The sequence below is a fragment of the Xenopus tropicalis genome, chromosome 1, assembly GCF_000004195.4.
Source record: "Xenopus tropicalis strain Nigerian chromosome 1, UCB_Xtro_10.0, whole genome shotgun sequence".
NCBI classification, from domain to species: domain Eukaryota; kingdom Metazoa; phylum Chordata; class Amphibia; order Anura; family Pipidae; genus Xenopus; species Xenopus tropicalis.
Genome location: NC_030677.2, coordinates 213,967,168 through 213,982,681, shown reverse-complemented (window position 1 = coordinate 213,982,681; position 15,514 = coordinate 213,967,168). Strand labels below are relative to the sequence as shown.

The 15,514-nt window shown below is 40.1% G+C and overlaps 1 protein-coding gene across 1 annotated transcript in view; it reads right to left on the bottom strand.

The window, feature by feature from the left end:
- Positions 1 to 10,530: 10,530 nt before the first annotated feature.
- Positions 10,531 to 15,514, bottom strand: part of LOC100493150 (E3 ubiquitin/ISG15 ligase TRIM25) — a 39,190-nt gene continuing 34,206 nt past the window's right edge. Inside the window, exon 3 of the mRNA XM_031894988.1 lies at positions 10,531 to 12,492. Within this exon, the coding sequence (XP_031750848.1) occupies positions 10,859 to 12,492 (1,634 nt within the window). The 3' untranslated portion in view covers positions 10,531 to 10,858. The remainder of the gene's footprint in view (positions 12,493 to 15,514) is intronic.

The window sequence follows — 15,514 nt, the reverse complement described above, 5'->3', positions numbered from 1 at the left end:
ATAAACCTAAAACACCAATATCTACACTCCCCCACTTTTGTTTCTTCTAATATAGGCAAAATCCCCAAACTAGCACAGTTGGCTGAAAACAAAAAATACATATATAAAAAAGAGAAAAAAAAATTGCTCTACCAGACAAATACAAAATGCTGCAATCACATTGGACTTATTTGACATTATTATCAGCACATATAAAGCTTAGTCCTCAGTGGTGCTGGATCATCTGGATATTAAATGGACTATGGATTTCTCAATCTTCATAAGTGAAGATTGAGAAATCCATAGTCCGTTTAATATCCAGATGATCCAGAACCACTGAGGACTAAGCTTAGCTCAGGATAGTATGGTGCATTGAAGAATATCAGCGCAGAAATGTCTTTGATTAAGTATGTTTAAGCATTAGTCCAAAATGTCACTTTAGCATGTGCAATGGTTATGCAAGTCCATAGCAGAGTTGGTACAACTAATTTTTGCATCTGTGCGTCTGTGTGCTTCACCACTGATATACTCTCATGTGTAGCCATTATACAGCAATTGGTTATTCAGCTGTGGAATCTGTCTGGTATATAGTTAATCAAATGTGCCATGTGCCAGTTAAAAGATTCAGCCAGGAATAGAAGAAAGTAAGTAAAGGAGTTATCTACAAAGAAATAAAGAAATAGAATATGAGCTCACAGAAAAAGGAATATTTTAAATCAAAACAGGATGATGATTGGGGTGTATAGGCAAGGTATAAGCACTATTAAGAAATAGCAATAACAAACATTTGAAAATGTAATAATATCCATCAGGTAATTAATATATAGTCTGTCTGGTATTTTTTTATATAAAAATATAGCATGCATAAATATACACAAATACAAACATGTCATTTTACCCAAAGTAAATGCTGAGAAAACAGGATTTTTGTTTTTACCAGAATATTTTTTATAACTAGGAGCAGTTGTTAGCACTTCCCTGATAATGTCCTATTTGTGTTTCTCAGTGACTTGTGGTCAATGATATCAATTAACCCTTAGCATTGATCATTTCTACTATGAAGATTATTTCTGCATAGTAAGATTGAACTTATATAAAAACATTTAATATATGCAGATGTAACTAGTTTATCCAGTTGAATTATGGAATGGTATTAAAGATGATATACAGTTACAACAAACATTACCAACAAGTGTTTCAAAGTTGTACTAAATTAATAAATGCAATGCGATGATACACTAATAATAATATACAAGTTAATTAAGAGTAAACTTGTACAACATGACCTATCACCCAACCACATGGTCTAGAAGTCAAGTATCAAGTGATACATGGATAACTATGAGATACATCACATGTATATATTGATTGAAGTACAAAACAAACATTTGTTAGATATCAGACTTTAGAAGTGATCAAATATCCCATATAATACATAGTATAATATTATTATAAGGTAATAGTTATGCAAAAATATCCCAGTAAGCCATGTACTGTATAGTATGCGGGTATAAAGGTTTGAAGAAAAAAATTGTATGAGATGGCAAAAATTTTAAGCCTTCTGCATTTCTTTGTAACCCTAATAGTAAACGATCAAGTAGGCTTTGTTCCTACTACACAAGCTCCGGATAATACTAGAAAATTAATTAATATAGCTCTTCATGCTAATTCACACAAAATTCCTTGCTTGATCCTTTCTTTAGATGCTGAAAAAGCATTTGATAGAGTAGCTTGGCCTTTTATTAAAGCGGTATTAATAAAATTTGTTTTTTCTGATTTTTTTTAACAGTATTTTATCATTATATATTAAACCATCTGCTAAAGTGATTACAAATGGTTTTAGCTCTGCTTTATTTTCTCTGTCTAATGGTACAAGACAAGGTTGTCCTCTTTCCCCGTTAATATTTGCTCTTATAATGGAACCATTGGCTGAAACCATACGGAAATCTGTTAAAATTCAGGGGTATACAATTGGTTCTCATACCTGCAAAACTTCATTATTTGCGGAAGATGTGATTATTACACTTACTGATCCGACTAATTCATTACCAGCTTTATTTCAAGTTCTCCAGCAGTTTTCAGCAGTTTCTTACTATAAAATTAACACAACCAAAACAGAAGCTTTACCTATTTGGATTCCAAATCATACTCTGCAGTGTTTAAAAGCTTCTTATGGGTTTGAATGGCAGCGGTCTTCCATAAAATATTTGGGTATTCATTTAGGTTTTTCTGTTAATTTATTTAAAGATAATTTTATTCCTATGTTGGCAACTTTTCAAAAACTTACACAGGATTGGATGTATAAAGATATTTCGTGGCTTGGTCGGCTAGCTGTAATTAAATGTAATTTGTTACCAAAAATTTTATATTTATTTAGAACTATCCCAATATCTATTTCTGCTAAATTTTTTGTGTCATTACAAGGGTTATTATCCAAATTTATCTGGCAAAAAAAGAAACCTAGAACTGCATATAATATAATGGCAAAGCTGAAAAATAAAAGAGGTTTAGCTCTGCCAAATTTTAAAAAGTATTATCAAGCTTGCAATGATTTTTTTATATAAATAATCCTCCACAATGGATAGTTCAAGAAAATTCAGTTATACATCACTCTGAGCATTCTATTATTTCTACTATTTGGATTCCTCCTAGATTAAGAACTGGACAAAAAACTCTTTTACCTACTACTATAGCTACAATTAAAATTTGGGACACATTTATGTACTCTGGTAATTTGAAAGATGGACTATTTCCTTTATTTCCGTTCTCTGGATTTTAAAAACTGATAGATAATTTGAATTTAACTCCATGGAAGGAGGTAAATATTCTTACTTTTTCTGATATGTGTCATAACTCGATATTTCAACCTTTTACTTACTAAAGGAACAAATTTAATGTCTCAAATGCAACTTTTTTAACTTATCTGCAAATAGTAAGTTATTTAAAAATGCATTCTTTACAGACAATAAATACTTTCTCCAGATCAAAAACGGCTTACCTCTTTAATACAGCAACCCTCAAAAATCTCTCATTACTATGGTTTTTTGTCAGATATAAATTAGCAAAAAGTGGATTCTTTCATAACAAAATGGGAATCTGAAATTACATAGTTACATAGGGTTAAAAAAAGACCAGTGTCCACCAAGTTCAACCCATCCAAGTAAACCCAGCACACCTAACCCACACCTATCAATCTATACACTCACATACATAAACTATAAATACAACCACTAGTACTAACTGTAGGTATTAGTATCACAATAGCCTTGGATATTCTGATTGTTCAAGAACTCATCCAGGCCCCTCTTAAAGGCATTAACAGAGTCTGCCATTACCCCATCACTAGGAAGGGCATTCCACAACCTCACTGCCCTCACTGTGAAAAACCCCCTACCCAACACCCCCCGGCAGGGCATTCCCCAACCCCCTCACTGCCCTCACCGTGAGGAACCCCCTACCCAACACCCCCCGGCAGGGCATTCCCCAACCCCCTCACTGCCCTCACTGTGAGGAACCCCCTACCCAACATCCCCCGGCAGGGCATTCCCCAACCCCCTCACTGCCCTCACCGTGAGGAACCCCCTACCCAACATCCCCCGGCAGGGCATTCCCCAACCCCCTCACCGTGAGGAACCCCCTACCCAACATCCCCCGGCAGGGCATTCCCCAACCCCCTCACTGCCCTCACTGTGAAAAACCACCCTACGCTGCTTCAAATGGAAGCTCCATTCCTCTAATCTATAGGGGGGCCTCTGGTGCGCTGATTGTTTTTATGGGAAAAAAGAACATCCCCCATCTGCCTATAATCCCCTCTAATGTACTTGTACAGAGTAATCATGTCCCCTCGCAAGCGCCTCTTTTCCAGAGAAAACAACCCCAACCCTGACAGTCTCACCTCATAGTTTAACCCTTCCATCCCCTTTACCAGTTTAGTTGCAGTCTCTGCACTCTCTCCAGCTCAATAATATCCTTCTTAAGGACTGGAGCCCAAAACTGCCCCCCATACTCACTGTTACTGCCCCCCCATACTCACTGTTACTGCCCCCCATACTCACTGTTACTGCCCCCCATACTCACTGTTACTGCCCCCCCATACTCACTGTTACTGCCCCCCATACTCACTGTTACTGCCCCCATACTCACTGTTACTGCCCCCATACTCACTGTTACTGCCCCCATACTCACTGTTACTGCCCCCCATACTCACTGTTACTGCCCCCCATACTCACTGTTACTGCCCCCCCATACTCACTGTTACTGCCCCCCATACTCACTGTTACTGCCCCCATACTCACTGTTACTGCCCCCCATACTCACTGTTACTGCCCCCCATACTCACTGTTACTGCCCCCCATACTCAAGGTGAGGCCTTACCAGGGGCCTATAAAGGGGCAAAATGATGTTCTCATCCCTTGAGTCAATGCCCTGTTTATACAAGACAGCACTTTATTTGCTTTAGTAGCCACAGAATGACACTGCCTGGAATTAGACAACTTGTTATCAACAAAAACCCCCAGATCCTTCTCCATTAAGGATACCCCCAACACACTACCATTCAGTAGATAGTTCGCGTTTATATTATTTCTACCAAAGTGCATAACTTTGCACTTATCAACATTGAAATTAATATAACAATTGATGTTATAGATTGGAATACAGAATTTTTTGCCCTTTTATCATCTACTAGATCAATTCGTCTAATTGAATCCATTGTCAAATTAATGTATAGATGGTATTTGACCCCTCCAAAACTTTACAGAATCTTTCCAGCCACAGCATCAAATAAATGCTGGAGAAATTGTAATCAAATTGGAACTTTTATTCATATTTGGTGGGACTGCCCTAAGATCTATCAGTTCTGGACTTGATTATTTTCAATTCTAACAGAGATATTTCAAATGTCATTTACACTTTCTCCTGGATTGGCTCTTTTGAATTTGGATTTGGATCATGTTTCTTGGGATAAAAAGTGTTTGATAATTCATATTTTGGCAGCGTCCCGTTTGATTTTGGCAAGAAATTGGAAATCAATATCCGTTCCAACGACTGGTGAAATTTTGGCTTTAATTAATAGTAACAACACTATGGAATACTATAATGCTAGGAATAATCATTTTCTCCACAAATATTATGCTAAATGGAATCTATGGAATGCTAGCAAATATGCAGTTAAACCATTTCAGTCATTTTAACCCTAATTAAAAATCATATTAAACCTTTATATCCTGGTATATGGGTAATGATGGAGCTAATAGTGCTCATCTGTAGTGATGGGTGAAAAGTTTCGCCAGGCATGGATTCACAGCGAATTTCCGCATTTCGCCATTGGCGGATTGTTTCGGGAAACGGATGAAAAATTTCGCCGCGGAAAAATTCGCCGCACGTCCAAAAACTGTTGCCGGCGTCAAAAAAGAATAGTCGCGGGCGACAAAATAATAGCCGTGCGACAAAATAATAGCGGCGGGCGACGAAACAATAGCCGCGGGCGATGAAACAATAGCCGTGCGACAAAACAATAGCCGTGCGACAAAACAATAGCCGCGGGCGACGAAACAATAGCCGCGGGCGACGAAACAATAGCCGCGGGCGACGAAACAATAGCCGCGGGCGACGAAACAATAGCCGCGGGCGACGAAACAATAGCCGCGGGCGACGAAACAATAGCCGCGCGACAAAATAATAGCCGGGGGCGACGAAACAATAGCCGCGCGACAAAATAATAGCCGCGGGCGACAATTTTTTTTGTCGCACGACATTTTCGGCGTCTCGCGAATTTTTCGCCGTTTCGCGGATCTTTTGGAAGATTTGCGAATTTTCCGGCGAAGCGAAACGGAACAGATTCGTCATCACTACTCATGTCTTTTTTAGTTTTATGGGTTTTTTTGGTTTTTTCCTCTTTTTCTTTTTCAAAAAAGGGAAAAGGAGAAAAAGAAAGTTAAAACAAATAAAGGCAGAATAAGAATAAGGAAACAAACAACATAAACTTCTTTAGAGATGTCCGATCTCTCTTGCAGACTGACAGATATCTGTGCCCTCGAGGTTGAGCAGCTGTTAAAGAGATAAACTGGTCTCATAATCAATCTTTGTCATTGTGTTATATCTTCTATTAAGAAAAGAAAAAAAAAATTGAGAAAAAATTAAAAAAAGTAATTATAGTGCATCTAAAGTTTTAAATGCATACTAGCATTACTGAAAACATTGACTTTAAAGGAACAGTAACACCAAAAAATGAAAGTGTATAAAAATAATTAATATATTATATACGATTGCCCTGCACTGGTAAAGTTGTGTGTTTTCTTTATGAACACTACTACAGTTTATATAAATACCCTGCTGTGTGGCCATGGGGGCAGCCATTTAAATTGAAAAAAGGAGAAAAGGCACAGGTTACTAAGCAGATAACAGATAAGTAGCATAGATTCCCATTGTATTCTACACAGTTTATCTGTTCTCTCCTTATGTAACCTGTGCCTTTTCTCCTTTTTTCAATTTAAATGGCTGCCCCCATGGCTACACAGCAGCTATTTCTATTAACTATAGTAGTCTTTCTGAAGCAAACACACGACTTTTACCAGTGCAGGGCAACAGTACATTATATTTTAATTATTTTAAAACATTTTTATTTTTTAGTGTTACTGTTCCTTTAATATATGGAAACAAGATGTTCCCTACAGTATTATTTGCAAGTCCTTTAGCCGAGTCTAAAACTACTGAAACAGGTCTGGTTCTCTGGTCAGTCTGACGCTTTAAACACCTACATTAGAAAACATTCACAAAGTGCAGATGGTTTCCCTCGAATAAATAATACCAACACAATACTAGATTCCTAACTCTGATACCAAAAGAGATGTATAAATGCAAAATTGTCTGATTTAATTCATTTACAACCTTTTACAGAGATTATGGAACCCGGCATAGCTTTCTTCTACTATTAACCTAACCTCCATTGTCAGAGCAAAGCGAGAGGTTTTCCTTTCTAGGATTAAACTTTTTACACTTTTGGTGCAATTCATCTGTATATCTTGTTGCTGCTGTCCTGGTTCTTACATACAGATGGTTAAATAAAAGTAATTCAAATGCAAAGGTTGGGTCAGTTGCAGCATTCAGATGGTCAGAACCCACCAATAACTTCTTATTACATTCAACTAACATTGGTGCAATATTGGATATTTTAGAGTCAGTTGGACTTACTCTGTTAGTTGTATTAGTAAAGGTGTTACAATTATCAGTTTCTTGTTTAACAATAGCACATTTCTTATTATTTCTCATCCTATTTAAATAACATCACTGGCAGCTGTTAGTTGGTTTATACTGTGCTGTAGGAGGGCAGCTGATTGTCTACAATTTTTTAACTGAACCATCAGTTTTTCTATTTCTTAGTTTTCTGTAAACTGTTGCTGACCAGCAGCTTTACAGTTAATGACAGGTAAGTGATTACTAAATCCATTGATTTACTAATTTTCCCTGTTTTAATAAATCAACTCTATTATTGAGTATTGGGATACAGAAACCAGACTGTCCTCTATTCAACTTTCATTTCTCTTAAATGGCCAGCCACTTATTCTTAAAATATATAACAAGACAATGGGTTACAAAAGGAAAAGTTAACAAGACAAAGGTTATAAAAACTCCTGTGCTGCCTGGCAAAACAGCACTTTGAGATACATTATTCCTAAGACTAATGATATCCCCACTGGGAACCTTGTGGTAGCGCTCTATCCCAAGTTATAAAAAGAAACTTACTTACAGAGAGCTGAGACAATCAATCCTCTTGTGACAATCAGAACCACAGGACCATGATGAAGCCCCCATAAATGTTGTAGTATCTATATACTCCAATGATCCTCCACTAGGGATATAAGATTCTCGCCCACACTGAGTGTCACTCTTGGATTTAAATAAATACTTACTCAAACCGAGCCTGGCCCCGAAGTTCCCCCTGGGCCTGACCTGAACCATTCAGATTCACTCAGGATATTACCCAGACAGCTTTATTAGAGGTATACATTAATACAGAGTATTACAATACAGAGTATTAAATAATAGCTCATAGGGGCTGAAAGCTCGTGAGGACGTGAGGGAACAAAGTCAAGTACAAAAATGTTGCCATTTAACCATTTCTTCCTACATGGGGCTGATCCCATGGCAGCCAATCATTAGACTTGTTTTAGCATAACTGTGTCTCTGTCCATCTTTAGGGAAGGATTAAGTGTCTCACAGTCTCAGCACAATTGCCCAAAAATCTTCTACATCAGCGCAGTGTCCCAAATGGTATTTGAGCAGTGTTTCTGAGACTATTTGTGACATTCTTAACCTTGCACTAGGGATACTCGGCCCCGCACTAGGGATACTCGGCCCCGCACTAGGGATACTCGGCCCCGCACTAGGGATACTCGGCCCCGCACTAGGGATACTCGGCCCCGCACTAGGGATACTCGGCCCCGCACTAGGGATACTCGGCCCCGCACTAGGGATACTCGGCCCCGCACTAGGGATACTTGGCCCCGCACTAGGGCCTGGTTTGAACAGGTATTGCTACGTGGGAGCAACCACCTTTTCAAAAGGGAAGGTACTCTGGGGCAGGTAGCGCTATGGATCCAAGTTGGGACTGGGCACCTACAGAGACTGTGCCAGGAGTGGATAGACTGCACAAGTTCCTGAGGACAGGATTATCAGTTATCCATAAAGCTGTTTTGCATTCTATTTCAACAGTTATATAAAGTTTGATATTGCTGCAAAACTGTGTGTGATTATTCCTAGTGGAAACTCCCTTGAGGTGTGTTCCTCAATGTCCACTAGGTGGCGGCACTGCGCTAAATCCCAGTTCCCAGTATCTTATTCAAAGAGAACAAAAAAAAATCTCCTGTACCAAAGTCTATATACAGCCCAAATTAAGCGAGTGTGCCAAGAAAGGGTTACAGTAAGTATTTGGAAGTTCACAATTTAAAGCCAACTATTAAATCCCAACATACTTCATTCATACTCGATCCACAACAACCTTGAAACAAAAAAAGTAGAAAATGAAAAAAGGAATTACTTGTACCACAATATGAAGGAATTTTAATGTGAAAAGAATTTTAAAATAAATTCCAAATATCAATAAAGGAGAAATTACATTTTCACCAGTTTGCTCACTGGTTCAAAAATTATACAAAAAATCCCCTCATCTGACAAACTTTAAACTCAACCAGCTTTCGAATTCAAAGTCAGATAAAATTAACATACAGTAATTCAAAAGAAGTTATAGAAAAATGGAGATATTACTCCTCATATTGATCCTACACAAAAATATATGGTTTTTCTGGGGTTTATAAATATATAGTTTTTTTGGGGTCTCTGTACAGTTATAATATGCAGTCCGGGGGTTCTTTTAGCAGAAGCTGAGTTGGCAGCCAAGAAAATTCACTGCACTATTTTCCATTTGTAATTTAGGTAAATGTAAGCTATAAAAATTAGTATGCACATGGTATATTTTTGGGATCTCTTGAGGCGAGTTTTGGAAATGTCATCAAAATCGTCAATTTTAGAAATACTTTGCAGCTTGGTACTTTGAAGTAGAAAGACATGTACCAATTTTGGTCAACAAATAATAGATCATATGGTGTATCTTCATCTTGGGGCCCCTAAATGCCACCTACTTAGGTAAACCTATGCAAATTGGGCATCAAACTGTTCAGTGGACCCCTGGGGTACATATTTAGGATGCTTTAGCTTGGTAATGGTATGTAGGAGATAAGATGCTGCAAAGCTTTGAGGTGATTTTCAGAAATAGGAAAATCATCAATTTTTCATACAGATTCGGTATCAACCTATTCATTGGAGCCCTTTCATATTTAGGGTGTTTTATCTTGGTACCTAATGATATGTAGGAGATAAGATGCTGCAAAATGAAAGCTTTGTGGTGATATTTGAAAAATGTCATCAAAATTATTAATTTTAGAAAAGCTTTGCGGCTTGGTGCTTAGGAGTAGAAAAACATGGGTACCCATTTTGGATTCGGTTGAATGTCTACTTTCCAAAAATATATGGCTATCTATTTTTTTGTAGCCTTACCCTACATAAAATGATGTAAATGTGTTTATTTTGCAGTAGGAGCAATGATAAAAATAATGAAATATATGGGGGTATTTTCATTTTGGGCCCCTTAATATAGGGTAAACCTATGCACATTGGACATCAAACTGTTCCTGTGGACCGCTGGCATTCATATTTACAGTGTTTTATCTTGGTCCCTAATGATCTGTGGGAGATAAGATGCTACAAACTGAAAGCTTTGAAATGAATTTCCAAAAATATCACAAATTTGTATAAAAACTGATACATTTAGAAAGCATTGCAACTTGGTAATTTGCCCATTTTGGATTCATCAAAATCTGTTCTTTGCAAAAATATAGTTTTCAAGGGTAAACCTACTATAAGTGGAATATTTTGCAGTTTTCTAGAGCAGGCTTAGGAAATTTGGTAGTGTACTGCTGGGAGGTGTTGACCTATACAAGTCAGAAACCACCATAAACTACATATATTTGTTATTGGCACATTCAGGAGACATTGGACTTTCCAAATCAGTTGTATTTTCGTGCATAAAATAATTTAGGTTTTTGTTTCTGCAACTTGCTTGCTTTCAACGTTAAACCCCAAAATGTCTGCCACTTGGATCACCTGACTATAGCTGGGAAGGGTGGGAGTTACAACATGGAGCTGGCCACTGCTCCCATATAAACTATGGCAAACAAGGGTAAGTTGCGCTCACCACTAAATTTTAAAACTTTAGGTGGGGGGTGCAATGAAGCTGTGACAACAACATGAATATATATAATATATATATAGATCAATAATACATTTAATGTAGTAACCAAGTTACTTTTTTTCCATCACAGGGCTAAGCACCCCTCTGGGAATGGGTTTTCCTGCTGGGAGGTGGGCAACTAATGATTCTCACCCAGGCACCTCCTACTACCCAGAATGCAGCATGAAGGGGCTCAGTGAAGGAGGCAGTGAAGGTGTGTAAGTGCCTGATTGGCTCACTCAGCTCATAAAAGGACAGGCGTCCGGCCTCATAGTCCAATAAGATCCTGATTCTCCTGCAGGAAGGGACATGGGTTAACTTAATTTCTTTCCTGCCATGTCTCACTGAATAGTTATTATTCCATTTGTACAAACACCAGGACTTGTTATTATTCCCAATCCAGGACTGAGCCCCTCCCCTCTCTATACTGGAATAGGCCACCCCTACCCTCCACTGCCCCAGTTCACTGCCCTCCACTTCCCAGTAATGTCGCCCTGAGGGGAAACTCCTGGTACTTAAAGCCTGAGGATAATCCTGAAATCTCTCTGAGGTTTGTGGGTAAATCTGGATTTTACGTGAGTAGGATACAGTTTTCCTGTCCCCTGACAAAGACACATGATCCCCAGCTGTGTTTATATCCAGTACTAGCTCTGTAGCCTCCTGCCCAGGGATCCTTTCCTCTACCCCAGTCACAATCCCAGCTAAGCCTGTGAGTAATGTCTCTGAGATCCGACCCACATCCAGATCCCCTACAGCCGGGACCTTTATACCCTCTCTCTCTCTGCCCTCACTATCTGCCCCCTCAGCCCCACAAAAGGCAGCTCCATGGGATTCCCATTGTTCCTGTAGGACAGTGAGTGGATCTGCCATGTTGCACAGCTCCTCAATGTGACTGATCTTCCTGGACAGCTCATCCTTCTTTATTTCCAGCTGTTGGATCAGCTCAGTGAGTGTGAGTGAGAGCTCCTCTTTCTGCCTGGAGAGGTCACTCAGGAGTCGCTTCTCTAGGGCTTCCAGCTCTTTCCTGATGCCCCTAAACAGGGCAGTGACTCTCTCTGTCTCACCGGCTGCCGCTTCTGCCACTTCTCTCCTGCGCTCCTGCAGCCTCTGGGCTCCTCTCTCAGTCTCCTCTCTCTCTGGGCTCAGTTTCTCCAGAACTTTCCTCAGTTTCTCTTTCTTCTTCTCAGAGGCCTCACTCAGCAGCTCCACCCTGTGGCCCTGGTGCTCCCCGGCCAGGCAGCAGGACAAACAGATACAGGCAGAGTCCTCACAGCAGAAATACTTTAGGGGCTCATTGTGTACAGAACATTTTCTCCCCACAAAGGTAGCGGTGGGCTCAGTGAGTACATGTTCTGCTGACTGGCAGTGCCCCCTCAGGTGGGTATCACACAGAGAAGCCTCACACAGGAGACAGGATTTAGCAGCAGGTACAGGAGAGAGGAGACAGTAAGTGCAGAAGATCTCAGTCTCCCCTGGCTCTGTCTCAGTCGGACGGAACCTCTCTGCTATGTTCCCCAGAGCTCTGTTCCTGGGCAGGGCAGGGCGTTCCTGATACTCAGCTCTGCATTCAGGGCAGGAATAAGCCCCAGACCCCTCCTGGGTACCCAGCACCCCCCCAATGCAGCCCCGGCAGAAGTTATGGCCACAGGGCAGGGATACCGGATCAGTATAAATGCTCAGGCAGAGGGAGCAGCTCAGCTCGTCTCTCAGATCAGCAGCCGCCATCGCTGAAATCAGGAACAAGAAATTAAACCAAAATGTACACATTCTTTCTATAACTGGTGGAACTTGTTTTGTCTCCCCCTCTCACACAGAGTCGGGGAAACGTATTGCTTCAACTTTCTGTTAACCCTTAGGTTCCCTTTCACTTCCTAGAGAGTTGAAATATCAGTCTGCCCATATATATTTCCCGTATGCATAAGCAATTATTATTGTGAGGGAACAAACCCAATTTGTATAGATTAATACCAATAATCAAGAGTTCTCCTCACATATAGCTGGTTGTCCCCACTACACATTCCAGGGTTCTGGTACTATACTTATTACTAAAGGTACACAAAAGTCTGATAAATCCACCAGGAAGGCCAACAGTCTCAGGAGTAGAATCAGTACTGCAAGCTCGGTCACAATTTGTGGAAACTTTTTGCAAGAAAGTGCAAGAAATTGATGATGATATTGATTATTGGACACTATGTGGCACTTAGGTACAGTCTCTATATACTGCCATAGCCCGTGAGGAAGGGATGCATTTCATAGAGGAACCATTAATACAAACACCTGTATCTCACACTGTAACATAGTTTATAGTGTAACTATTAGACACAACTATTTTAGATTTGGCAACCAACTCTACACACAGACGGAAGGGCCCGCCCTGGGCAGTAACCTTGCACCAAGTTATACAGACATCTTAACGCAGAATATAGAGGAACAATTCATAACTTGCAATACCAAATATAAGGACCACGTTCAATCCACTATTTTCCAATCAATATTTTCCTCATATGGAAATCAGATCAGTTGGGATTCCTGGGAATGTCCTGGGATGTCTTCGCAGGACTGGCATATGAAATGTTGGGTTGGTTGCTGTTGTGACTGATGGTTCAGAAAAGTGGCAAGTCAAAAGGGCCATGACAAAATTCAAAGAGTTAAGAGACCTGCTGTACGCAGCAGTCTCCCTTCCAGGCACTGACCAGGGCAAGCCCTGCTTAGCTTTCCAGATCTATCAAGATCAGGTTCATTTGGGCCACAGGTGACTTGATTGCCAAAGTATTTAAAACTTTTTCAAAGTGTAAAAGTCCGGAGAAAGAATCGAAGTTGAGAAAGGCAGCAAGCTAAAGTTAGGAGACCTGTTGTATAGATCACAAAACACATCCCCAGTCTAGCAGCCAGTGAAGAGATGGCATTGCTGGTTCCCATAGAAAATCCGCTCTAGCTGTCTGCTTCAATTTTTTTCTTCTAACCTCTTCTCCTGAGCTCAGCTCAAACAAAGCAGACAGTTCTGCCTGTGTAAGCCTGCATTCTTGATGAAATGTATGCTGAATAAGGGTCTGTGTGTGTGTATACTGTTTGCAGATTTAAATGTATCTGATTATGTATCAGAGGTGAGGCTGCTGGGTGAAAGCTCTTTGCTTTAGGAAAATGTTGGTGCTAGCAAGAGGAGGGGATATATTCAGTACAAATGATGCCATTTGGGTGGGGGAGACTGATATACATTGTAGGCAAATGCAGGCTTTACATGTAGTAGGTGAGGCTGTCTGCAAAGCAGCCACTGCTGTCACTTTAGTGAAAAGGGCCACTGGAGGAAATCGTAAAGAAAGGAAAAGAAATAAACAAATTAACATGCTTCAAGATATTAATGTCGGCAATGATTTTGCAGCCGAGACTTCTATAGATTCAGTGAAATCTGTCTTATCAATCATCCAACTTCAACTGTAAGAATCTGTCAACCAGTTAAACCCCTCAGACATAAGACTTGCTCTTCGTGATCCTATCAAGCCCTAAGCCAACTGGATCAAGCAGGGCCTCCACCTCGCTCATGATGCACCCAACACGGTACCCTCTTATGTCAGAACACACTCTACTAGGGCTTTGGCAGCGTCCTGGGTGTTTTAAATCCAGAACTCAAGGATTCTTCAGAAGACATGTGCAAGGCAGAGGCTTGGACTTCCCTTTATAACTCAAGCATTATAAGCTGTTCTGTTTAATGAGATGGATAGAGATCCAAAGCCTCAGTTGCCCTTTTCCTTCTTTCACCAAAACATGGCACGTACCAGTTGGAAAGGGGTCTGAGAAGCTGAAAAAAACTTTTTTCAAAATAAGCAAGAAAAAGGCTGGCATAAGGTGGGTCAGGGTGGCAATTGCATGATCTTCTGGGCTTTTCTTCTGGATTTACCTTTTGCTTTGGTTTCTCACCAGTTTACAAAACCCGAGTTTCACATTGATTCACATTAAAATCATCAATTCTTCTAAGCAGAATTCTGTTAGTGGAGTAGTGGGAATGTTGGCCAAGGGTGGACTTTTACCTGCAACAAATGAAAGTCATCTCTTAGCATTCCTTCCCTAATTAGGATAGAGATCAAAAGCCTCAAGTTGTCCTTTTCCTTATTCCACCATAACATGGCACGCACCAGTTGGAAAGGGGTCGGAGAAGCCGAAGCGGAGTTGGAAGACTGCGGAAAACCTCAGTATTTTTTTTCAAAAAAAGCAAGAAAATAAGGCCGCCACAAGGTGGGCATATGATTTCCAAGCTTGCTGGATTTACCTTTTCCTTTGGTTTCTCACCAGTTGTAGTTTATAAAGCCTGAGTTTAGCTGTAGGGATTCACATTAAAATCATCAATTCTTCTAAGCAGAATTCTGTTAATGGAGTAGTGGGAATGTTGGCCAAGGGTGGACTTGTAACTGCAACAAATGAAAGTCATCTCTCAGCATTCTCCTCCTGTATCACAAATGCATCCTCTTCTCTGTTGTGTGCTGTGCAGTTGCATTGACAACCCCACACAAAACAAACAGGAGAAATTAAGCTCCTCATATACTGACTGCCAAATACAAAAAAGTGCTTCATATGCTGATCATACAGATATATAGAAATGTGGAATAGGGCGTTAAATGCAGGGTGTGTTTAACCCATTCCTTTTCTTTCGGCTATGCCACAGTCAAGGCTGTGTGAGGATGGCACCACCCGAGAAGAGGTTATAAGGTAAAACGTCTCAGTAACAGGTCTTTGATCTATGGTATCATGGGGTGT